Below are 26,229 nucleotides of genomic sequence, written 5' to 3'. Positions count from 1 at the left end.
TAATAAAGTTATGAATTTTACTTCATAAATATCCTATATAGTAACTAAAATAACAATTTAATAGTAAAATTTGATTATTTACAATGTTAACATTCATTTTAGTAGAATGGGTAGACTCGCCCCATACGAGAGATTTGTCAGCAGTTCTATAAAAATATACAGTAACAGCGTAACTGTTAATATTTTCTAAAATCGATTTCACAGCTTTAAAGAGGGATAAATAGCGATTCCGAAACACTTATTAAAAACCTTTTTTCTTTAATATTTACAAAAGTTTGACCACTTGAAAGTTGACAAACTGAAAAAATGGGTTGACTCGCCCCGGTTTACGGTAGTGTAATTTATGGCCGTCTTTAATTAAGTATAAAAATATTAACTTCGTTGTTATGATGCTACGGATAGACATAAAATTTAAGCAAAAATATGTTTCTGTTTACCAAATTGGTCGCATCTTCTTCAAGTGAAGACGATTTTCTTAAAGTTTTTGCATTGCCAGAGGTGCCACTCAAATGTAGAAACAATATTACCTGTGCTTTCCCTATACATACTTTATACACTATATTAAGACGAAAACTAAATCACCATGCATTTGTCTGCGCTGTATTGGGTGAACTATACTAGTTCTAATTGCTGGACAAACTTAGGAAAAAACTTAAGCTGAACATACTTATAACATATAATACCATAGAAAATAAAGTAGTTTAATACAACTTAAATGTCAGCCTACAATATCCCATAGATTGTATTTTGAGTGGTAATCATTTTTTAAAAGACGAAAATACGAAACAAAATTCCGTGTAATTTTTCCCAGTTTATGAAGAAAGACTCAAAATTCCCGGCATTTCCCCTGTTATCTTAGGTAATTGTTAAATTCTTTGTATTTTCTAGGTTTTCCTTATTCTCCATGTGCAGTGGCAACAATGATTACATCCTAGGAATAGCTCAATCCAACACGTGAAAAAAAAAATCAAAACTGAGCATTGGAATTTGGGTAAATTTAAGAAACTTTTATTAATCCCAATAACTTTAGTTTTTAATCAAATTAACCCTAGCCGCAAAACAACTTGGGCACTCATTGGACCAATAGCCATGAACCTTGGCTCAATAAGGGTATCCAATATAACCCATATATAGAATTGTCCCATTCACCCGACATTTTATAGTTACTTTACTACCAATATCGGTACTATATGGAACTGCCAAATTCACCACATATTTTATATTCATTAATCTGCCAATGTAGATCCCATGAGGGCCGATATTGGCCCTATATAAGAACGATAATTAAAAAATCTAAACATCAAAGCATTGGTCCCTTGGTGCATGTTCATGTAGGACACATATTGAGCCAAGTTTGAGACTGTGGTGAGAGCCCATATGCCATCATACAAACCTCGGGACGATTTCGTGGTTTTCCTGCCCATGTGACACAAATACGGGTTAGTTCCATCAAAAGTCCTTCACGAAGGCAAATTCCTCCAAATACTTGATCCAGGAGTTCCCTTGTCTTCTGAATTGGGCTCAAAATCAAAAGGCTAAGTAGTTGAACATCAGCAGTCGCAAACCCGAATATTGGGTCGGCTTTTCAACGACGGTTATAAAATATAGAGATAATAATATCTTGATTGCATGCATTCTAAAAATCAATAAGAGAATGAAACCAAAGAGTAAAATTCCGGCTTATGAGATCAGTTTATCGATTTTTATCAAAAAAGTATATTACCCAGCAACCAAAAAAGTGCAAAACCTCCAAAGATCAAAGAGAGACCGAAGTATATGCTAATTCTTTAATGCAGGGACAGGAAAAAAGGTCATTCTCTTCTATGAGATACTCCGATCCAAAGGCAAGAACCACACCAATTATATTCGCGACTGTAACAAGATGAGTTTCAAAAATACTCGAAAAACTCCTTGAGATGGATGTTACTTTTGTCCAAATGGCTTGTACTCCCATTTTTGCCTTCTCAACAAGTCTTCTCGTTAGTTCAGACTAATATGAAAATAAGAAGAATATCGTTTTTGCTATCAAAAACATTAGGGATATAGATTAAAACACTCATTTAATCTGAATATGCACTACTGGTGCTTAAAATTAGGAAATTTTTGCTCGATTATACCGGGGAACAAATTTTTTTTTATACAAGTAGTTGATCTTATCAGGCGTGGAGATTTCAAATCTGAAACCAGGTTTGCTTCAAAAGCTAGATATTTTCAAAATGATATTTTTAGTTTAGTTTATTTTTTGTCTAAATGTACGAATTTATAAGGAACTTGAACGTTTATATACACTTATCTGTCCCTTTGAAAGTATCATTTAGGACAAAAACCATATGACCATATGACGTTTCGCGTCATAAACTGAAAAGTAATTTCGCCTTTTTCCTATCATTCAATATGTAACAGAGAAGTGGAGACTCTTAGTATGTTACTAAATCGTATAAAAATTATAGCTTGGGGAGAAACTGATTGCAGATTTGAAGTCAAAGACAAAAAATATATATAAGGTCCCATCAAAAATTTCATTTAACAGAAAAAGAAATTATTCCCCAGTGTTATTTGTTTATGAGATCCTGTGGAAATTGAATGTAAGTACTTCTAGTCTCTGAATAGGCGCCGGACGGTTGCGAATAGAATTGCGTTCATCAGAATACTCCAGACATCCTGTATGAGTTTGAAGTCTGGAGAACTGTTTGGCTCCACTTTCTAAAAAATCATTGACCAAAGGAGTTCAATGCAGTAGAGGTCCTGTTGTACGCTTGAAAAAACAAACGCAGCTCTCCGAAATCTCACCCCTATACCCCACATTAATCACAATGCAGCCTTCCAAAAGGATCTGCCCAGATCATTAGACTTCCATTGCCGCAGTAGGCGATTTCTCATACATTGTATCTCAGTTTCTTTGAGAACAGTTTCCTGTTTCTCTTCAGTATAAAAGCGTGAACTAGAAACTGGAACCCGTTATTCGCATTCTAATGTCTAAGAAATTGACCATTAGGGTAGCTGATGGTTTGGGCAGTCTACAATCTACAATGGTCTCACAATCCTCCATGTTTACAAACATCTAAACAAAATAATTTCCAGTATGAAAGGGGGATAAATATCTGCCAAGCATAAACTCTTTGCTATAACTCTTCTATTCTTCGCTCTTATAAGCATTATTTTATACCTTTTGACTTCGACGAGTGTTATGCATGGTCATGAACGAGTATTATAACTATTGAATAGTGATTATTATTCTTTACATTATATTGACCCTTAATGGACCAATGCCGACCTATAAGCCCTTTACTGGGTCAAGTATCGTGTATATAATGGCGAAAATCATTTTACTATTTTAACACAATTATTGGTGTCCTATTTGTAACAAATTGAATTGTAATTTATTGCATAATTATAATTAATCATTATAATTACCGGATGGTAATTGAATTTGAAATTCTTTTTGATCGTTAAGTGTGAACATCTGTTCAAACCAAATTTTATAAAGTTCTATTCCAATAAATGTAAAGATAATCAATCGAAATCTTAAAATTTTCTTAATTTTAAACATGAGATTTGTTCTAAGCATGAAGAATAAATAAAAAATAAATATTTTCATAACTACGATTTTTAAATATTATTAGAGAAAAAAACCTGAAAAACACACAAAACCTAGAAAAATGTTCGCTTAAAAGATGACTAGACATTAGCATGGGCCAAAAAGACAATTTTGTTTTAAAACATACCACTCAAAATTTAGTATTTCAACAGCTCTTAATCACAAAGTCAACTGAATGTTGGGAAAAATATGAAAAAAATAAATCAATGTCTTTTTTCTGTTATAAGTTAACATGATAAAAAAATTAGCAAAATTTTATTCTTTTTATCTGCATTAAAGTTATAAAAACTGCATTAAAGTGTTTTGTTTCTTTATGCTAAACAGAAAAGCAAAATTTCTCAACTACAAAAGTGTGAAGTAGTTCGTTTTGGTATTTTTTTTAACGATTTAAGCGCTTTAAATTCATTCTTATAAAAACACTGTTTTTTGTTGTTGTGCCAGTGTCTGTTTATATGAGGTCGAAAAAATTTATTTGTTTCTCTATACTAAGAAATAGCAAAATATTATTTTAAAAAAAATATTAACAAAAAACAGGTCGTTAATTGCTGGTATGAGCTGTCGTTACAAAGCATCATTCTGTGATTGATATCGGACGGTCGTCATAGTAAAGGAAACTATTAAAGAATGGTGGAAAACTGAACAAAATCCTTAGTAAAACTTATTGCAACAGAAATATACATGTAATAAACGGAAATATTATGAAATGTTCTTCAAAAAAATTATGTTAGAAAAATAAATATCCCATGAACTGTCGTCCCAATTAATTTTTCCAATACGAGTTCATTTTTTATGTTTATATTTTAGAGGGAAGGATTTAAATATACAAAAATAAAATGACGGTAGAAAACTACTGTACGTCACTGAAATGCATGATTTCAGAGTCGTACGTACGTGTAGAATAGAAACTTGATTTCAGAATCGTTCGCACGTGCAGAATAAAAACATGATTTCAGAATCGTACGTTCGTGTAGAATAAAAACATGATTTCAGAATCTTACGTACGTGTAGAATAAAAACATGATTTCAGAATCACGTGAATAAATCTAAAAAATGTTCTCGTTCAATGCACATAGCTGGAAAGATCACTATTTTCTATTGTAACGGAAAACATTAAACTAACAATATCAACTGACTATTAGGCCAATATTCTTTTTTTCTTCAAACTAACAGGGATTATAATGACATGTGAATAACGAATTGCTTGTTTGAGTAATTGCATTTTGACACTCACTATGGGTTTTCGCAGAATTTTTGGATTCTATTTATGTATATTTTTTTTCCATCAATATTATATTATTACAACTTGCGAATTTTGGAGAAATTTCCGTAACTGGAAAAATTTTGGATAAATTAAAGCTTTTTTCCTTAAATAAAAATTCAATCTGTATAACAGAGTTATTATGAAGTAATAGGCTACTCTTTATTATTTTATGATGTAAAGTTAGTTCTAAAATAAGGCGTAAAATTTTATTTCTTAGTAATCATTATAAATTATTGGCATATTATTATTATTATTATTTTTTGCATGTTTTGTTGGCCAAGCTCTGTAGAAAAATTAGATTTTTAGAACTTATAGCAGCTATTGCTAAGAAAAATTGGTTTTATGAAGCTCGAATTTCAAATTATTACATTAAATTTTTTTCGGCCCAAACCCTTTTTGTTTCTAAAATTTTATACGTAAAATTTTGTAACTTTTATCCTTGATTCTGAGTTTTATCACAAATCACATTAATCTCCCTGATTGTGACTTATACTTTTAAGATATTTTTTAAACTTATTTCAAGGCTAAATGCTTTTAATTCTGCTTAACTAATTCCCTTATATTCTTCAAAAAATATACAAAAGAAAGGGAAATGAGAAAAAAAAAATAAATACAGATATGATACTTGTTATGACACCAGAAAAATGACCTATGTTATTTATTCATTCTTTGAAGAAAAATATAAATGCCAAATCTATTTAAAATGAATATACAATTAAGTAACATTTTAATATAGATAACTGTTTATCTATACCGCACAGGTGTTAAAATTCAGAGAATAAAAGGATAAAACAATTTGCAAAATACCAATCTCAAACGCTTTGTTATTATTAACAGGAACAAGGAGAAAAACAACATGCGGTTTTTAATTATTCTTGCATTTCTTTGCTGTTTGGCATTCGTAAGTAATTTCTTAAGCATATTTAACTGTAGCCACTTTTTAAAACATGTGGTGATTTCTACAAAAGTTGAAATTTTTAAATAATTAAAAATATATTGATATTAATAGCGTAATGAATTTCTTCTGAATCATCTCTTGAAATGAAATAAACATTGCGAAGTGTATTTGGAATATGAAGAAATATTTTAAGAAATAAGTATAAAATAAAATAATTTTCCAAATATTACTAATATATTTCTAAACATATCATGAGTAGTAGTAATAAAATGCAAATGTGTTGCAAATTTTGGAGAAAAATTGGCAATCGAGTGGCGACTCACAGACAATAACTTCTCAATCGTTCTCTGTTATGTTTAATCGCCCTGCTGCCGATAGTGGCTGTTAATTTTGGCCTATATAGCAGAACGATACTTATAATGTAGAAATATGCCCCAAAATTCTTAAATTAAATCAAATAGCATATAATTTTTTCAAAAAACATCCTAGTCTAAAAGCTAAGTACAGCTAAATAAAAAAAATTATATTTTTAATTTAATATTTCAAATAATTTTTTGTTTATTTTCAGACATTAGCGTCAAAAAAATGCAGTAAGCAGTCTGACTGTGAAGCAGATGAATGTTGTGTTCATAATGAGTTCTTTCAGCGTCCAATTTGCTTAAAAAGATTTAGAGCAGGTTCACAAATGCTCAATTTATTTTAATTTTTATTTAACTTTTTAGTAGAGTATTTATTAGTTTATATTCTTTATGCCACTTTTTTATCAATCATGTTTTCCTCATTTTGCCCCCATTTCTAAAAATTTAAGTCGTCCCATGTAATATATAAACAAATCATGAATAAATTTATCATAATCTGAACCATGAAATAAGGTTAATTAAAATACGTGTCCCAGAATGCCGTGTAGAAGCTTGGAGAAGAGTTAGAGAACATTGTTATGAGTCATCACTACATATTAACCCCTTAACGATCGGTTAATTTTCAAGAAAACGATCATAAAAGTGCCTATTTTTTTATTAGTGCTATTTGATTAGTGCTGACATCTAGTTTAAAATAAACTAACTATCTACAATTACCTCATATATATCCTGGTATTGCCATCTGGTGAGTAAAATGAGAAATAAAATGTTTTCCTGGCAAAAGAAATGAATTAGTTTTATTCTTATCGGCGCATTACTACTGAACACTCCAGCCCGGAAATTACACGAAAGCGAGAAATAGAGGGCGAAACCTCACCCCGACATTTTCACGGGAGCGAGAAGGAAGGGGTTGAAGCAAGGGTGGAAACATCACCCTTGCGCTATATTGCGCAACAAAAGAGTACTATGTATGACGTACAAGTATCACAGGAGGTGTTCGAAATTGCGCCTTTTGGCTAAGATGCACGAACGACACCCACGCGACTTGCATTGGCGAATATTTTTGGAGATACCGGGTACTTCACTGATCGTAGCAGCAGCGATGGAGATTCGAGTTACCAGGCCCATTTCAGAATTTACGGGAGGGTCGTTCACAATGCTTTTCATGACACCCCCAGGAAAAAAATACAAGGAGATAAATCAGGTGAGCTCTGAGGCCAAGCAATAGAATGACCACGTCCACAAGGTTAAAGCCATACTCCTCGCCGAACATAAGTGGAGATGGAGACACCGTCAAAAATTTTCGAAGTACCTCTTGAAGAAAACCGGATAATTATGAGAGTCCAGTTGAGGAGGTGAGATGAATGGCATGATTAAATTGCCCGCAACAATGCCTCAGCGTTGCTGTGGGGATTGTGGTCGGTTTCCGTGTCCATTGTCTAGAGGCCACAGGTGCTCGTTGTGCGCATTGAACCCACATCCCGTGAAAAGTTTACTTTGAACAAAACAAAACTGGAAAATTGTACATCTGAAGTACTGTGGTGTAGAAACCACTAATTTACAAATAACAGAAATATTTTTAGCATTGCCACGATATTTATATTTAAATTATAGGATTTTTGACATGGAGGAGTTCCTCTAGAACTTTCAATACTGTGTAGATGATAAATATTGTTTAATGAGTTCAAATGTGAATTTTTACAGGCAAGGGTTGTATAGCTTTATCAAGGTATGACGAAGAGAAGGATATTTACTATACGACTTGTCCTTGTCTTCAAGGTTACGAATGTGAAGGTGAAGAGACAGAAGACGATGGAGTAAGTATGAAATTACATTAAGCTAAATACATGTATCAGCCATGCCTTTAGACAAAACAATCAATTAGATCCAAGAAGCAACCGTCTAAAAAAATGAATCATTACGCTTTCAGAACGAACGTCCATTTAGATGCATCTAACTAAATCCATGATTTATTCAAGACTTAGATCCTGTATCCCACTAAATCCATGATTCCTCCAAGATGTTAGACCCAACATACAAATGAATCATATAGGATTTCAGACCCAGATTTTAAGTCACAAATCTTCCATGATTTTAGATTTCAACTTCTTTGTTTTGTAAATTGATTTAAAAGGCGCCATCATGTATTTTTGGTTCAATTCTTTGATTACAATTTTCTTGTTGATTTTTGTTCTTAACTTTTTCTTTCTTTTTTTTTTGTAATGATACACTCCCCTTCAATAGAATCATACCTTCAAGAAAAGGTTTGGAGCAAGAAAAACTATGTTTGGATAGGTATTTTAGTTATGTGTATTGGCAAATTTATCAATTTTTTTCAATGCTCACCCGATTGACACGCGTCATTCAGGTATCAGTAGGGCAGATTTGTTGACCACTCTTTCAGGAGCACCATATTAGGTGGGTCAATGTTGCTCCCACTCGTAAGAACGGATAATACAGAGAATGAAAGAACCTCCATGCCTTGTCCAGGATTCAAAGCCAGGACCTTTTTAATGTGAGGTCAGCTCTCTGAAAACTGCACAATCAGATCAGTTTATCGATTTTTATCAAAAATTTACTTATTTAATGTTAAAACTAACTAAAACGGTTTTGTACGTTCAAAATTTCTTTTAACTCGAACTGTGTGCAAGAAAAGATATTCTTTGAAGCATTTCATATTTTTAAACATTCAGACATTAAATTATTTAGCTGAAAATGCAGGTTATAAAATTCTATTGTTATAAGTAAGTCCAGTAAAATTGGATTTTTGACCGCAAAAAAAATTAATTCTCAAGATTTCTTTCATAAAAAAAACTTGAATTACGATATTTTAAATTGTAACTGAAACCTCTTCTACTTTCCTCTGCATTCTTCCTCCCTTTTGGGGGGAAAATGAGGGTGCTTTGAAGGGGAGAATTGAATTGCTTCTTGACAGGCAGATGAGGCATTGTTTACGATGTGATTCTCGACGTTAAATTAAATGAGATGAATTTCAAGTAGGTTATGCACGATTATATGAGTTATAAAGGGTTTGTGTACAAAGAGTACAAATTTGAACCTGTACTTATTTACACAACTGATGAATTACTGTCTAAACTAGAAAACAAGTAAAATTTTACGTTGAATCAAATAAGAGTATACTCATGTTAATAAGCTAAACGTGCTTTTGTGTAAAGAAAGTACTACTTTTGGCATGTATTTATGTATAATTTTTACTTTGCTATCTAGGAGCTATTTGAACTTGTTAGTTATTTGTAGAGACTGTTTGAACATTTTCCGTCGCACATTTTCATGCTACATTGAATCCATATTAACACATCACATAATCTATGTCACATTAATTAACATTAAATCCGTATCAAGATTTATTAAAACTCGAGTTGATAGGATAAATAGCTGTGAAGTTATAATAGCTTTTCGAACAAAAAGTACAATTAATTCTAGCATTTATTTACGTATTTAACATTGTTAACAGACAAGTGAGGTATTGTTTCCTACATATTTATTTTCATTTTAACGAAGAAGACCCAACACGAATCATAAGAGTTTAAAAAGTTGGTGTAATATACTATTTAAAGTTTTAAAAGTTGGAGTGGTGAAATAAACTATTTTTGAACTGAACTTATTATGAAGAAAATTTGTATAACTTTCAAAAATATTGATTCGAATATTATTTAATTTATTTCAGTATAAGAAATTTTCTCGAAAAAGGCACCTCCTGATAGCTCCTAGATAGCAAAGTAAAATATGTACATTGTACATATATAGTTCATGTCAAAAATAGTACGTTTTATGCATAAAATCGGTTGCAACTTTTGAATTATTCGTTCTGTTGACTCGAGTTTAGTTTCATTCGAATCAACGTGAAAAACTACTTAGGAAAAAACGTCTCCCTTTCTAAGATAGCACTGACAATTGCGTTAACTGGTACAAGCAAAAATTTGCAGATAATTTGCTTTTTTGCATGCAAAACCCTTGTAACATCTAAACTATTAGTCCGATCGTCTCGTGATGAAGCTATGACCACAAAGCGTACATACAAATGATGTGTAATTTTTTTTTTATCACAGTCAAAATATATGCTTTAAAATAGAACCATTTCAAATGAAAAATTTATGCGAGAAAAGAACATTAATAATTGATATATATTAAGAGTGTAAATTATGAAACACCTTGTAGGGCAATCATTTTTTTTAAAAAATTAAATAAAAGTGATGTCCTATGGCGATTTGTCTCCTTGTTAGTGATTTGATATAAGATTGAAATACCTGGTGGATGAAATATATTTTTCACCTGAATGGGTGAACTAATGCTTCTATAACCATATAGTAATTTTTATACTTTTATAAATTATGCAGATTTTTTAAACCTACTAAAATTAATCTTATTTATTACTCAAACAAAAATCAATTTATTATTTTGTGTTTTCGCAATTGCACTTTTTCATATTTAAGAATTGGTAATTTATTGATATCAAACTCACTAGGAAAAAATACAGATAATTATGATTCTAAATAACTTTTTTAAAAGTGTGATAAATATAGAGAATTAGTGATAAAGTAACAATATGTATTCAAATATTTATGAAAAAGTAGAGAAAAAAAAACACTTTCACTTCAAAAACAAAACGATATGATTCATGGAAATTTTACTTTTTTTTTTAAATTATAACCATACTCTTAATAATAACTTAAATAAATTTTAATAATAATAAACTTTTCTTTTAACTTTCTAATAATAAATAACTTTTCCGAAGAAAATCTCTAAAATATATGTTCACTAAAATATATGTTCATGGTAGTCAATACGAGAAATCCTGAATGTATTATGAATTTTTTACAAACTTCGTATGCATTACTTATCATGCATATGTCATATTAGGAATTAAAAAAACTAAATATTTTATTTCGAATTATTTTATAGATACCTTTTAGCATTTTACATAACCGTCATAATTGTAAATAGAAGATGCATAAAATAATTTGATATGCTAAGATAGACATTCTAACAATAAAATAATAAAAGATCTTTAAATAGCTCTCCTAGGGCTGAAATAGCCTGTTTGGTAAGACATTGAACTCCTGTTCGTTATATTGGAAATTCGAAGCCTTGTAACCGTGAATTAACTGAAGCAAAGTTAAATCTTCCCGGGTCACAAAGTCCTCCAAGTTTCATTGATAATACAATACCTCTAGGGTTCTGAATTGGAGTTTCATCAGCCTCTGGTTCAGGTCAAAGTAACGATATGGGGATGAATGAATGGGTCCTCCCTATAAAATGGGCTGTAACGTGTGTGGCCGAAATCGTATTTTTGGCCATAGATGGACCACTGAAAAACAAAAGACGCATCCTGTGCCTTCAATTCGCTACGTTTCTCAAGCAGGCTACTGGCATTGGCTAACAACATAATTTCTCATAAAACCAATGACTAATTTCGAAAATTAATATTAAAAGCGTAAAAACAAAAATTATTACAAAAAATATCGTTAATTTTGAGAAAAAAATTTAATTGCTCAAAAGATATTGGTCTCATAAAAATTATTTTAACAAATATTTATAATTGCGCAGAAAAAATATAATGCAAATGAATATTATGATATTTATTTAAAATACTTCTCATAAATATTAATACATATCTGATTCTATATTTGATAGAACTATTGATAAAAAAAAAACACAGAAAAGTTTTAAAATTATTCATAAATCTTCGTTAACGAATTACTAATATGGCATATTTTGATTTATTAATTTCAAAACTAAATTTATTTGCATAGGTTGAAAGTTACTCATAAAGTTATTTATTTTATAAAGTTTTTGAGTTTATTTTTTCAATTTTCTTTGGAATATTTCTGTAAGAGTTATCTTATAATTATTATTATAGATAAATAAAATAAATAAGTATTGTATCTAGCTATATTATAATTATTGATACCTAGCCCTTTTCTGTCCTTAGTTTTACACAATGTGTAATGTTTAATAAAAAAATATTTTTTTTTAAAAAAACTTTCTTGACTATTATATTGAAATACATAAAAGTAATTTTAATAAAATGCTATTAATTTTGGTTCGGGGACAAAACTTGGCTGGTTTATAATTTCTCAGTGGGAAAACTCCGCAGGTCCATTAATTCGCCAACCTAGAACGTGGCAATTCTAATTCTTTCTAGAACATTTTTATTATTTGATCATTTATATTAATTTGCGTGTAAAAGAAAATTATAATTATTACTTAATTATAAGATTATTAATTATTATTTAAAGCCTGATAAGTAAATGAAACATAAATTAAAGATTTAAAACACATTAAGTTTTCTAAAATTAATATGAAGCATTTTTCAATATATTTTTAAAAAATGGAATGGAAAATTTTGATCTTGAAATATTATCAACGCGAAGTTTTGTCGATGCTAAGTTTAGTTACTGCCACATATTTCTGACCCATTACTATTCATTCTAATTGTATATAAAAATATATCATTTGTAATAAATATTGACTTTTCATATTAATACTTTTTTTAGGAAACGATTGAACTTTATATTGCTCATGAATAAGTAGGAAGACAAACCTTTTAATTACTAACTCGTCATTTCTGGATAAATAATTGTTCTATAATAATTTATTCGACATTTTACAATAACTATTCTCTAGATATATTTCAAAGCACTGCTACAAACATAAAAAAAGTTTTTATTTTATAAATGAAAATATATAAAAGTAAATAAATATAAAAAATTGTTAAAATAAAAATCGTTCGAAATAGTCAAGAACCGAAAAAAAAAATGCTTAATGACTACTTGAACAAAGTATTGAGAAATAAAAATATTCGAATGTAAATTTAATTCTTATTGTAATAATTAATAATGATAACTCAGGGGATAGAGCTCTCGCCTCCCAATAAGATGGTCCGGACCCGAGTCCCTGCTGTGACTGGTCTATACCATACCTGGCTAGCACCGACCACTCGTGCTGACCAAAAAATATCCTGCGTGGTTGACGGATCATGCGTTAGCGACCCCTTTTCATTAGGCTAACCGTGACAAGCATTAATTGTTTTCCTCTCCATGTAACGCAAATGCTGGTTAGTTCTATAGAAAAGTCTAATTTCCCCATATTTGATCCAAAAGTGCCCTTGTCTCCTGCATTGAATTGAAAATTACCGTGATAAGCATTCGTTGTTTTCCTCTCCATGTAACGCAAATGCAAGTTAGTTCTGTCAAAAAGTCTAATTTCCCGATATTTGATCCAAGAGTTCCCTTGTCTTCTGCATTGAATTGAAAATTACAAGGATGTGGAATTGAATATTTGTAATCGTAAATTCAAAATTGGTTCGTCTGTTAAACGACGGTTATAAAATAATTAATAATAAATAAATGTTATTTATACTAAAGTTATTAATACAAAAAAAAAACGATATAAAAAGCAAAATCCTACCGAATAGTATTTAAAAATCAAGGTCCTTGTGGAATGTCCAAGGATGGAAGTAAGGAAAGTAAGGATCATCATAGGTTAGACTCCTTTTGCTGTCAGGCAAAGGGACTTTAACCCATGATCCGCCTACCACTGTGGATATTTCACGTCAGCACTGTGGTCGGTAAAAACCGGGTGTGTAATTCATATCGACCATCCATCATTGGTATTCGAACTCGGTGCACCTCATTCGGAGGAAAATGCGCTATCCCTCGAGTCCATCTTCATTGAGTAATAACTCTGTGGCAGGTACCAATTTTATTGATTTTCCGAAATTTTGTCATCAAACTGTAAATGGTAATTCAATCGTAATTTTCGTAGAAAAAAAATGGAAATAATTCATTTTTCCTCTTAATCTGCAATGAATGCAGAAGAAAGCACGAGGGTTAGAGAGCGGAGCCTTCTAGTTTTTCAAATAAGTGTTAAATTATTAGTTTTTAACATGCATACTTAAAAAAAATAAGAAAACTTTTTTCAGTATTAAGAAATAATAATTAAAAACTGTCATCAGCTGCAATAGAGCCCACGATCTCACAGTTTTGTGTTGAATTTCATAATCATCAATCCCAAATATACCGTCATTTGTGCAGGATTTCACAGTTTTTGAACTTTGACATGTAAAAAAACTATGTTAATTCAAACTTCAGTAAATTTTATCGATATTATATTCATAACTGGACTCAGACGAGTGAATTTGATCAATATTGGTATTATTTGTATGTAATATTTACGAATAATAAGTCAAAACATACCTTGCACAAAGTAGCCCCCAAATGGGGCTACTTTGTGCAGCGATAGGAATTCAGTTTAATAATCATGTTTTTAGTAAAATATTGATATAAAATTGTTAAAAAAGTTAATTGTTGACATTTTTAAAGACAAAAACAACAAGATATGTAAAGATATTAGTTTGAAAATGATTTTCAGCGTTAAAAAACCATTCTTTTGAAGAATTTTTTCTTAAAAAGAATGTTTATTTCAAAACATTTGAGTTTAAACAAAAGGAAACCATATAGATTTTTTAACATTGAAATGGATGATATTTCAAAAATAATAATTATTACATATTCATTAACATTTATAATATTGATAAATTTGAACATAACATGCTTGAATGAACACGACAGAACTTGCACTTCAGTTTCTGTCAAAATCACCTGATGTCCTATAAAATATATCTTTCAATGTTAAATCGTTTGATTAATTCATTAGAAGAAAAATAATAGTTTACCAGCACGTTTCACGTGTTTCTTGTGAATTTTATTAGAGATAGTATTTCTGTGGATTTTGTACTTCCGAGAAGCTTCTGCAATCGACATACCACCAGCAACTGCTTGCAAACATTGTTGCAGCTTTTTTGAAGTGTAATCAAGGTAATTTCTCGTTCGAGGTATTTTTTTTATAACGTCTGACGAATGAAAACGAATGAAACTTTGCACAAAGTAGCCCCACAGTGCATTTTTTTTTCATTATCCGTTTATTTGTTATTAATTTTAATTTTTTTTTAACGATAACATGATATAATTGTTTATTAATGTATAAATAAAAAAATTTGCACTTACGACAATTGTTTTATCAACGTCTTTGCATTTCACATCTAAAGTTTCCACCTCACACTTTTCGACATCCGACGTCCTCGGAAAATTGTTGACATTGGATGAACGAAACACACTCTGAGATTGTTTTAAAATTCGAAAAAATGTTTGTAGTAATAGAAGAGACTTCTATCTTCAAATTCCACACATTTTTAACGTGAAATAAACATAATACTGAATAGCAGCACTTGAAAAATGCCAAATTCGAATTCGCACAAAGTAGCCCCCGCTGCACAAAGTATCCCCGAATGACGGTACACACCTGCTTTGCGGATATTTTTTTACTTTTTTTTAAAAATTTAATAAATTAAGTTATTTGGAAACATGACATTCGTGAAAAATGATTTCCAAATTACCATTTTTAAAGTTTTGAATAAGTATCTTCAGTTCATTCAGAAGTAAACCATAATTTGGCTTATCTTATTCATTTTCAGTTTATGTATATAGACCAAAAATAAATTCAAAACTAGACTAGATATAGCACAACGACTGCAAATTTAACTGTCAGATATAAAACCTTATTTAAGATTGATAATGATAAAACGATGAAAAATCTACATTCCTCTAATTAAATATTTTAAAAATTGTCTGTTTTTAGGTTATAATGTTCGTAATTACCTTAATAAACTTTAATCGTAATGTCGGGGTTCCGCCGATAGAAGACATTTAATATATCAATGGAACACACTGAAGCTTTATATCAATTAGCAATTAGTTTTAGAATTACAATTATAGAATAATTATTTTTATTATGGAGTGAAAGGTTTTAAAAGACAAATATTTGTTATTGTTTAATATTTAATCAAAGAAAAACATAACCCATATCGAAATATAACGAATAGCCTCTGATAAATTTCGTGACAAAAAAAATTGAAGCCTGAATGATTTCCTGAATTTAGAAACACCTTCTAGTTTTACTATTCAATCAAATTGGTTTCGATGTCTTTCATCCCATCTGTCTCACTAGTGATTCGGCATATTTTCATATCATTTTTGTTTCGTTCTTACTTGACATTAATTTGTTTGTGACAATTATTTTTTACTACATTTTTGCGAGAAGTTTAAAAATATAATATTGAGGGCATTAACAGATTTTTTTTTGTGTTGGTATGCTTCTTACACTTATATCATCCACACCAAGCAACTGTCTGCTCTAAATACTGCGATAATATAAAATGAGATAGCCAAACAAAACGCATGGAGTTATTTAAATTCATATTCAAAAGTATTAATTGTTTTTTGAATTAACAATTTCTGTCATCTTTTAGGTATTTAAAACTGCAGCATATTACATGAAAGTATTAAATACATCATTTTTACAATAAAGTAAAATAAAGCATTAAGTAAAATTAGCATTAAGTAAAATTACATTTGCTATCTCAATTTCATCCAGAACAGACCAAATCAAGAGTTTTGGCAGACAGACCAGCCAAAGAGAAGCCTGTCTGCCAAATGGTGGGAATAGTGGCCCGCCATTTAAATAAATAAACAAAAAAATCACAATGTATATTTAAAAAACTGCGCAAACCTTTCACGTTTTCCCTAACCACAACCAAGTTTTATATAATAAAAACATTTGCTTACCTCGAACGTGAAAGAGATCACGGATTCTCTTACGATTAATTTGAAAAATAACAAAATAAAATCAACTTCAATAATTATGTAATTAAACAATTAGGCTGGTTGAAACATTTAGGATGATTAAAGGGAAAAAAAAGCTTTTATAATAAATTAGGAAAAATATCTAAATTTTGTAAGAAAGAAAATTTAGAATTGAACGAGGTCCAATTTAAAGGCACTATGGAAATCTCAAGACAGAGTGACCCAAAGACCCTCCCCCTTTTTACAGTACTAGAAATTTATGACCAGAAATCAGACAAAAGGGTGTTTCTGCGGATATCTGATATTTCCGAAGTTAGGAAAAAAGAGGCCTAAGGCAATATAAAGAAGTTAAAAACATTTTCTCACTGTTTAAAGTGAGAAGGCTGTTTGACAATTCGGAACTTCTCCGCAAAATATCCCCACTTCTACGAAAGTGGGGATATTTTCATCTCGAAAGAGCGTTTTACTGCTCTTCTGGTTACAAAAGTGAAGAGTAACAATTATTTTAAATTTGTAAACACTTCGAATTGATTTTGAAAAGCATCTGACAATGTAAGAAAAAAATATTTATATTATGGGCATCAGAGGGCCCCAGCTCTGAATAAAACTCTAAAGAAAGAAGAAAAAAGTTGAATCTGGGGGCCCTCTTTAGTTATAAATAATAAATGGGTTAGAATTAAAAAAAAAAAAAAAACAATTAATACAATAAGATTTTAGACTTTTCAGGGCCCTGGGCCCATCCTTAAAAACGGCTCTGCAACACATAAAACTAATTACAGTGGGGAGGGGAAATTAGTACTCATCCGTTCTGTTCACAATTGCCCCTCCACAGTTGGGGGATCTTTCATTCACAATGCCTGCAGTTGAACTGACCCTCCCATAAAGGGGTTACCCCCATTGTAAAAAGGATTCTTGCTCGCCTTCCAGGTTTTGGCGTGATTCGCTTTGGTTAGTTATCTTTCGCCCTGCTCTCCCAGTATCAATATATATAGGTATCTATTCAAAATTTGTGTTAGAATGTTTTGTTCTTTAAATTATATCTAACGTAAAAAAACACGTATCGAATCTTATGTTTCGTTTGATTCAGAATGATTTATATACATATGAAAAACTGTTCTTTTACTTTTTCTTTTAGTTAACTGTTGTGAAGAATACAAAATGCGTTGCGAAAGCATTTTAGAAACCACAACGAAATAGAGGATTTTTCTTAACTCTCTGCAAAGGTTTGCACCTCATCAAGATATCATTCTTTAAGGTGTTCCCCTGTCTTCTCAAATGGAGTGTAAGCAATTACCAAACGAATTGTCTTTTCTTATATTAATTTTTTATACTGAACATATTTGTTCATTTCGTACTTTGTTTTCATGCAAATAATGTGAAATGTTTAATAAAATATCAAAACCTTGCTGTTTGATCTACCAGTTTTGTTCACTAAAGTAAAGGTATAATTCAAAAAAGAAGTTAAGTTTTATAACTTTATTTATATATTTATTTTTGTTTTAAAATGAAATAAGTTAAATGCAACATCTTTTTAAAATTAAAAACAGTATCTTTTTTTTATTTGTAACTAGAACAAACGTTAAAAGTCCAAAATCACACGATTTTAGAACTCGGCACCTCACTTTACCGAAATTAGAGTCGAATTTATTTACTTCAAAAATGTTAATAAATTAAAAAATCATGCAGTCTATAGATTTAATAGGTATTTCATTAACTGGCTGATTTATACATCCCCCAGGTTGCAATGACACGCACGGAAAGTACCAGCTGATTATTAATGGTCCCTTCGAGATTTCGTCGTTGGATCAACGATAAAAGAGGTGGAGCTGTTTGTTTTTTCTATTAGGGATATTTCATACTTTTCGGATGAAATAAGTGGATTAAAAAATTTTGATGACGTTTAAAGTGATGGAAATTGAAAATAATCAGAAGTTAAGCGATGTATTAACCCTTTCATTCCTCATCATCATTATATCTGGCTAGGCAGCCCAGGGTGGGCCAGTGCCTTCCTTTGAATTCGAATCCACTTTTCTCTACTTTTAACACTTGTTCGCCAGTTTTTCTCCTTTAAAGTAAGGAAATCAGTCTCAACTAAATCCAGCCATCTCAGCCTGGATCTACCTCTTTTCCTGTTCGTTAGGGGTTTGTGTGATAGGATTTTCTTTAAATTTGAGTCATCATTCCTTCTGAAAATGTGAGCTGCCCAGTACATTCGATTTATTTTTATGAATTTCACAATATCTGGTTCTCTGTAGATTTTATACAGTTCAGTATTATATCGTCTTCTCCAGGAATTATTTATTTTTATCCCACCAAGGATGGCCCTCAAAACTTTTCTCTCAAAAATGGCAATTTTATTTCCACTAGCTTGAGTTAGGTTCCAGGTCTCAGAGCCATAGGTAAGTATTGACCTAATTAATGTTTTATAGAGTAAAAGTTTTGTATTTTTTGATAAGAGAGAGGATTTGAAAAAACGTTTTAAAACATAAAAAGCTTTATTTGAACAAATTAGACGATTCCGAATCTCATTGTCTATGTTATTGAGTAACTATTGAACCAAGGTAAGTAAAATTCTGAACAGTCTGAAACCTGTGGGAGCCAATCTCCAGATAGGATTCACTAGAATTTAATTTTGCAAGTTCCAGGCATGTATTTGGTCTTATCGGTTATAATGATTGGTCCCATATCCCCTTTCATTCGTAAGAAATTAAATTTCCAAACAACTATATTTTTTATGGCTTATTTCTCCATAACTATCAGATAGATTCATGGTAAATTTTGCCATTTGAAGTTGAAACAAAGGAGCAAAAAAATTTAAACTCTTCAAAAAATGCATTATTTAAGTAAATAAAAACAGAAATCAGAAATTAAGATGCATTTCAAGATGCCTTATCTTTATGTAGATAAATTAGTAGTAATTTTTATTTATTTATATATTTAATTTTTGTCTTGATATAGATTCAACGCAGGACTTCTTTAAGCTCGAAAGTTATTTCGTTCCATATTTTTACCAAAGCTTTCTATAATTCTTTAACTGTTTTCTTTTTTTTTTCCAAGTTAATTTTTTATTATTCTCGCAAACTCTGTTGGTTGGTTCTATTGCCACAATGGCAAGCCTGCTTGGTGAAACCGAGCAAATTTAAGGCAGAGTGTGCGATTCTTGTTTTTCAGTGGCGCCATTTATGGCCAAGAATTCGACTTCGCCACTTCATATTTCACACCTGTTTATAAGGCGGACCCATTCATTCATCCACAGATCGTAATTTTGACCTGAATCAGAGAACGATAGATCTCCAATCCAGTATCCCCAGAGGTATTGATTTGTTTTGGGAACAAGGAGGACTTTCGCGACTCGACAGATTTAACGCGCATCAGTCACTTTACTACACGGGGAGACTTCGGGTTCGAACCCACGAACTCTCGGACTTGGGGCCAGTGCCCTACCGACCAGGCTTGATATAAGAGGATGAAACAGGCCATTTTAAAGTATACCATTATCATCCAGCCATTTTGTGGTTTGTCTTAAACGTAAAATCTAGCTTTTTTTTTTCCTTCTTTTTTTATGTGTAACAGAAAATTGTCAGGGTAAAGTGTTTCCATAGTGGGTAAGGAACTTTGCAAAATGTTCAGATATCCGATGATCCTTTTTTCGTGTTAAACATGATATTCTATGCTTAGATGAGAGTTCATCCAGATCCTGGTCTCCTTTAAGCTCCTTCGTTATTTTTAGACGGTTTTTACATGCGAAACATTTGTAGATGTCTTCTTCTCAGTCATTTCGAAGATCATCCATGCAAACACATAATAAAGTTTCTTTCTAGTCTGGTCAAAATTCTTCAGTCACATCAAATTTTTGCAGTGAAATATATTTTTAAACAAAAAAGTTGATTTGTATAGAAGAGTAATGTTTAGTAGTTTATATTTAGCAAGTTATTATTATATATAGCTTTAATTTATATATAACATTTTAAATATTAAAGATGTTATTTTCCATTATAACATCTTTTTGATACTAAATAAAATGAGAACAGGAATCACAAAAATATAAAAATTGAAAATTTTTAATTTTTTTGCTCCATACTGTCTTTTTATATCTCAGACAATTTAAGTTTATTCGATCATTATTTAACTAAATAAAGAAATAATTAAAAATTACTTTTTGTGTGTAATTAGCAATAACTTCTTTTCTTAAATGTTAAGTCCTTACTAGATAATACGAGATTGGAAAAATATTTAGATTTGCTTTAATAAGTTTAAAGGCAGGGGACATCCACACATTATGTCACATTTTTTTATTGATATTTTTGAATTTGTTGATATTTATTAAGTTGCTTCTGGCATCACAAAACAAAATACATCACACATTTGAAACTTATTTTGACATAGGATTACTTTTTATTTATATTTTAATCTTAAAAAATTTTAAAGGAAATTTTTTTTTTTTTTGCGTAGAAAGCGAATTAAAGGCACTGTCATACGAATCAATGGCCATACAGTCAAATCTAGCCAGCAAGGTGACTCTCCCGTTTTTCACCATAGGTTCATTTGTTTAGGCTAGACTACATACATAATTCAACAGAATAAGTCTTCAATATAACAGAGGATAAAAAATAAATCAATTTTTGAAAAACCGAGTAAAACCAGCCTGGATTTTACTGGATAGATGGGTTTTGTCCATCCGATAGGTTTTGTGCATTCGATGGGTTTTGTGCATCCGATGGGTTTTGTGCATCCGATGGGTTTTGTCCATCCGGTGGGTTTTGTCCATCCGGTGGGTTCTGTCCATCCGGTGGGTTTTGTGCATTCGATGGGATTTGTCCATCCGATGGGTTTTGTGCATCCGATGGGATTTGTCCATCCGATGGGTTTTGTGCATCCGGTGGGTTTTGTCCATCCGATAGGTTTTGTCCATCCGATAGGTTTTGTGCATTCGATGGGTTTTGTGCATCCGATGGGTTTTGTGCATTCGATGGGATTTGTCCATCCGATGGGTTTTGTGCATCCGGTGGGTTTTGTCCATCCGATAGAGAGAACGATAGATCTCCAATCCAGTATCCCCAGAGGTATTGATTTGTTATGGGAACATGGAGGACTTTGAGATTCGACAGAATTTTAACGTACATCAGTCACAAACTACACGGGGAGTCTTCGACCGGCCGGGTTCGAACCCACGAACTCTCGGACATGGGTCCAGCGCCCTACCGACCAGGCTATCCCGGCCCAATATAATAATTAAAGCGTATTAATCTTGATTGTTTAGTTAGAGTAAAACAGACCTACACATTTGGTTTGCTTGGAGCTTAAAAATTATTGAAATTTATTTTTTATTACATTTGAAATTATTTTCAAATGTATGAAAATAGTTTTTTCTATCATCACTACTTTAAGGGATTTGATACACTTACGCTGGAAAAGTGCCTGGTTTTCAAAAAATTGAACTGACTTTGTAAGATAGAGAATATCGAAAAAAAAACTGAAACTTCTAGTACAATTAAAATTTTTTCAAATCATAAACACAGTTTGCCATTACGATTGCCTTTAATAAATGTATTTAAATTGCTTGTTGAAATTAAATAAAAAAAACATATGTGTAAGAAGCCTTATATTGATATTTAGCATGTTATCAAAACATAAAGAAACCTTACTAAGGAAAGATCATGAGACATATATTTCAATGCTACCTTCTTCACTAAAGTGATTCCACAGAATTATTTATCGTTTCTGTTTATGATTCATTAAAAATTATTTTCCAACCTTTAATGCATGAGCTTTTTTGACTTTATTTTTCACAAGAATTCTAAAATTATACATTAAGGGAGGTGATTATAGAATCCCCTGTACATGGTAATAGTTTGTTTGTTTTTTTGTAAGAGACCATGAAAAATCAATCTAAAAGTGGTTTGTAATGTCTGAAATGTGCTTTTTGGAAAGAGAAAAAATATCAAGAATATAAATAATTATGTTTTGAAAAGAATCACAGACAAACCACACTTTGTTTAACAGTTGTTTCTCATTTACTAACTATCAAGTCAGACGGATTTGTACTGATCTGAGAATATGTAAACATATTTTCTTCAACAGTATTATATGGATTTGTTCACATGGATACAATATTTACACGGATCGGATATAATATAGTAAATGTAAGTTGACTTACTTGTCTGATAGCTGACCACATAATGTTGCTGCAATTAAAAATGCAACCATGTAAACAGTTTTTGAAACAGAAATCAACCACTCCCGGTCGCACACTAAATCCCACTGAAAGAAAAAGAGTATTAAAATTAAACTCGAAATATATAGTTGATTCGTTAATTCGTTTTAACACAAAATAAGCAACGTAATTAAATTGTGCAATCCTCACTTAGTATATTTCAAAACACCGATTTTGTTAAAGGCAGGGAAAAAAACAACTCGCTCAAAGAGTCTGTGATAACAGAGTCGTCCGTGCTCTGTTATTCGTATGTATGTTACCGTTAAAGTATGTAAGGCAGTTATTTCATAGAATATCTAGTTATTCCATGAAAAAACTGATCATGTCCGTTANGTATCGATGTATATATATATATATTCAAAATTTGTGTTAGAATGTTTTGTTCTTTAAATTATATCCAACGTAAAAAAACACGTAATCGAATCTTATGTTTCGTTTGATTAAGAATGATTTATATACATATGAAAAACTGTTCTTTTACTTTTTCTTTCAGTCTACTGTTGTGAAGAATACAAAATGCGTGGCAAAAGCATTTTAGAAACCACGACGAAATAGAGGATTTTTCTTAACTCTCTGCAATGGTTAGCACCTCATCAAGATATCGTTCTTTAAAGTGTTCCTCTGTCTTCTCAAACGGAGTGTAAACAATTACCAAACGAAGAGTCTTTTCTTATATTAATTTTTTATACTGAACATATTTGTTCATTTCGTACTTTGTTTTCATGCAAATAATGTGAAATGTTTAATAAAATATCAAAACCTTGCTGTTAGATCTACCAGCTTTGTTCATTAAAATAAAGGTATATTTCAAAAAAGAAGTAAAGGTTTATAACTTTATTTATATACTTATTTTTTGTTTTAAAATGAAATAAGTTAAATGCAACATCTTTTTGGAATTAAAAACAGTATCTTTTTTTTTTAGTAACGAGAACAAATGTTATACTCGATTTTAGAGCTCGGCACCTTACTTTACCGAAATCAGAGTCGAATTTATTTATATCAGAAATGTCAATAAATAAAAAAAATCATGCAGTCTGTAGATGTAATAGGTATTTCATTGACTAACTGATTTATACACCCCCCATGTTGCAATGACACGCACGGAAAGTGCACGCTGATTATTAATGGTCCTTTAGAGCAGTGTTCCCGTGGATCAAGTGGTACCGGACAGCCCATTCCATTGAAACTGAATTTAAATTCCTAGGTTTATACCCCAAATTAAAATTATCTGTGCTCCATTAAAATTTTATTTATTTAAAAAAAGTGATCCCCCGAAGGTTTGTCTCCGATTACCCCCCAGATGGAACCGTCTCATTGCAAGGAAACTTATATACACTTACTTATATACTTCATTGCAAGGAAACTTATATGAAACTTATATTTATATTTTGGTACAACTGTATTTTATTGTGATGGCATGCTTAAATACAGTTAAATTTAAATTAATAAATTAAAATAATCTAAAATGTAAACAATCAACGCCCCTCCCCCCAGCGGGCCGTGGTAAAATTATTAAACGTTGACAGGTCCGCGGTGATAAATAGGTTGGGGAACACTGCTTTAGAGATTTCGTCTTTGGATCAATCATAAACGAGGTGGAACTGTTTGTTTTTTCTTTTAGGGATATTTCATATTTTTCGGATGAAATAAGTAGATTAAAAAATTTTGATGACGTTTAAAGTGAAGGAAATTGAAAACAATCAGAAGTTAAGCGATGTATTAACCCTTTCATTCCTAAGAAATTAAATTTCCAAACAACTATATTTTTTTATGGTTTATTTCTCAATAACTATCAGATAGATTCATGGTAAATTTTGCCGTTTGAAGTTGAAACAAAGGAGTAAAAAAAATTTAAACTTCTCAAAAAATGCATTATTTTAGTAAATAAAAATAGAAATCAGAAATTAAGATGCATTTCAAGATGCCTTTTCTTTATGTAGATAAATAATTAGTAGTAACTTTTATTTATTTATATATTTAATTTTCGTCTTGGTATAGATTCAACGAAACACTTCTTTAAGCTCGAAAGTTATTTCGTTCTCTATTTTTACCAAAGCTTTCTAGAATTCTTTAACTGTTTTGTTTTTTTTTAAGTTAATTTTTTTATTATTTCCACAAACTGTTGGTTGGTTGGTTCTAATGCGATTTGCCATACGGGTAAGCCTTCTTGGTGAAACAGAGCAAATTTAAGGCAGAGTGTGCGATTCTTGTTTTTCAGTGACGCCATCTATGGCCGAGAATTCGACTTCGCCACATCATACGTCACACCTGTTTATAAGGCGGACCCATTCATACATCCATTCATTCATCCACATATCGTAATTTTGACCTGAATCAGAGAAGGATAGGTCTCCAATCCAGTACCCCCAGAGGTTTTGATTTGTTATGGGAACAAGGAAGACTTTCGCGAATGGAAAGATTTAACGTGCATCAGTCACTTTACTACACGAGGAGTCTTCGGGTTCGAACCCACAAACTCTCGGACATGGGCCCTATGTCCTACCGCCCAGACTTGATATAAGAGGATGAAACAGGCCACTTTAAAGTATACCATTATCATTCAGCCATTTTGTGGTTTGTCTTAAACGTAAAATCTAGCTTTTTTTCCCCTTCTTTTTTCAGTGTAACATAAAATTTTTAGGGTAAAGTGTTTCCATAGTGGGTAAGGAACTTTTGCAAAATGTTCAGATATCCGATGATCCCTTTTTTGTGCTAAACATGATATTCTATGCTTAGATGAGAGATCATCCAGATCCTGGTCTCCTTTAAGCTCCTTCGTTATTTTCAGACGGTTTTTACATGCGAAAAGTTTGTAGATGTCTTCTTCTCAGTCATTACTATAAGTTTTCGAAGATCATCCATGCAATCACATAATAAAGTTTCTTTCTAGTCTGGTCAAAATTCTTCACTCACATCAAATTTTTAAAATGAAATATGTTTTAAAACAAAAAAAGTTGATATGTATTGAGGAAGTTTATTCGATCATTATTTAACTAAATAAAGAAATAATTAAAAATTACTTTTTGTGTGTAATTAGCAATAATTTCTTTTCTTAAATGTTAAGTCCTTACTAGATAATACGAGATTGGAAAAATATTTTGATTTGATTAACTAGGTTTAAAGACAGAGGCATCCACAAATTATGTTACACTTTTTTCGATATTTTTTACCCACTTCTCTTTGTCACAAAGTACCACATTTCATCATGCCTCCCTCGCTACATGTAACTCTAGAT

The 26,229-nt window shown here is 31.1% G+C and overlaps 1 protein-coding gene across 1 annotated transcript; it reads left to right on the top strand.

Annotated features, from left to right (window-relative positions):
- The first annotated feature begins 5,684 nt into the window (after positions 1-5,684).
- LOC139424813 (toxin CSTX-20-like) lies at positions 5,685-23,764 on the top strand. The gene is made up of 4 exons (XM_071187089.1): positions 5,685-5,760; positions 6,326-6,434; positions 7,821-7,933; positions 23,488-23,764. Exons 1-4 carry the CDS (start codon positions 5,716-5,718, stop codon positions 23,530-23,532), a joined length of 312 nt encoding a protein of 103 aa, XP_071043190.1. The 5' UTR covers positions 5,685-5,715; the 3' UTR covers positions 23,533-23,764.
- Positions 23,765-26,229: the final 2,465 nt, after the last annotated feature.

This window comes from Parasteatoda tepidariorum, chromosome 10 (genome assembly GCF_043381705.1).
Source record: "Parasteatoda tepidariorum isolate YZ-2023 chromosome 10, CAS_Ptep_4.0, whole genome shotgun sequence".
Taxonomy (NCBI): domain Eukaryota; kingdom Metazoa; phylum Arthropoda; class Arachnida; order Araneae; family Theridiidae; genus Parasteatoda; species Parasteatoda tepidariorum.
Note: the sequence above shows the minus strand (reverse complement) of the source record. Positions and strands in the feature narration are given on the sequence as shown.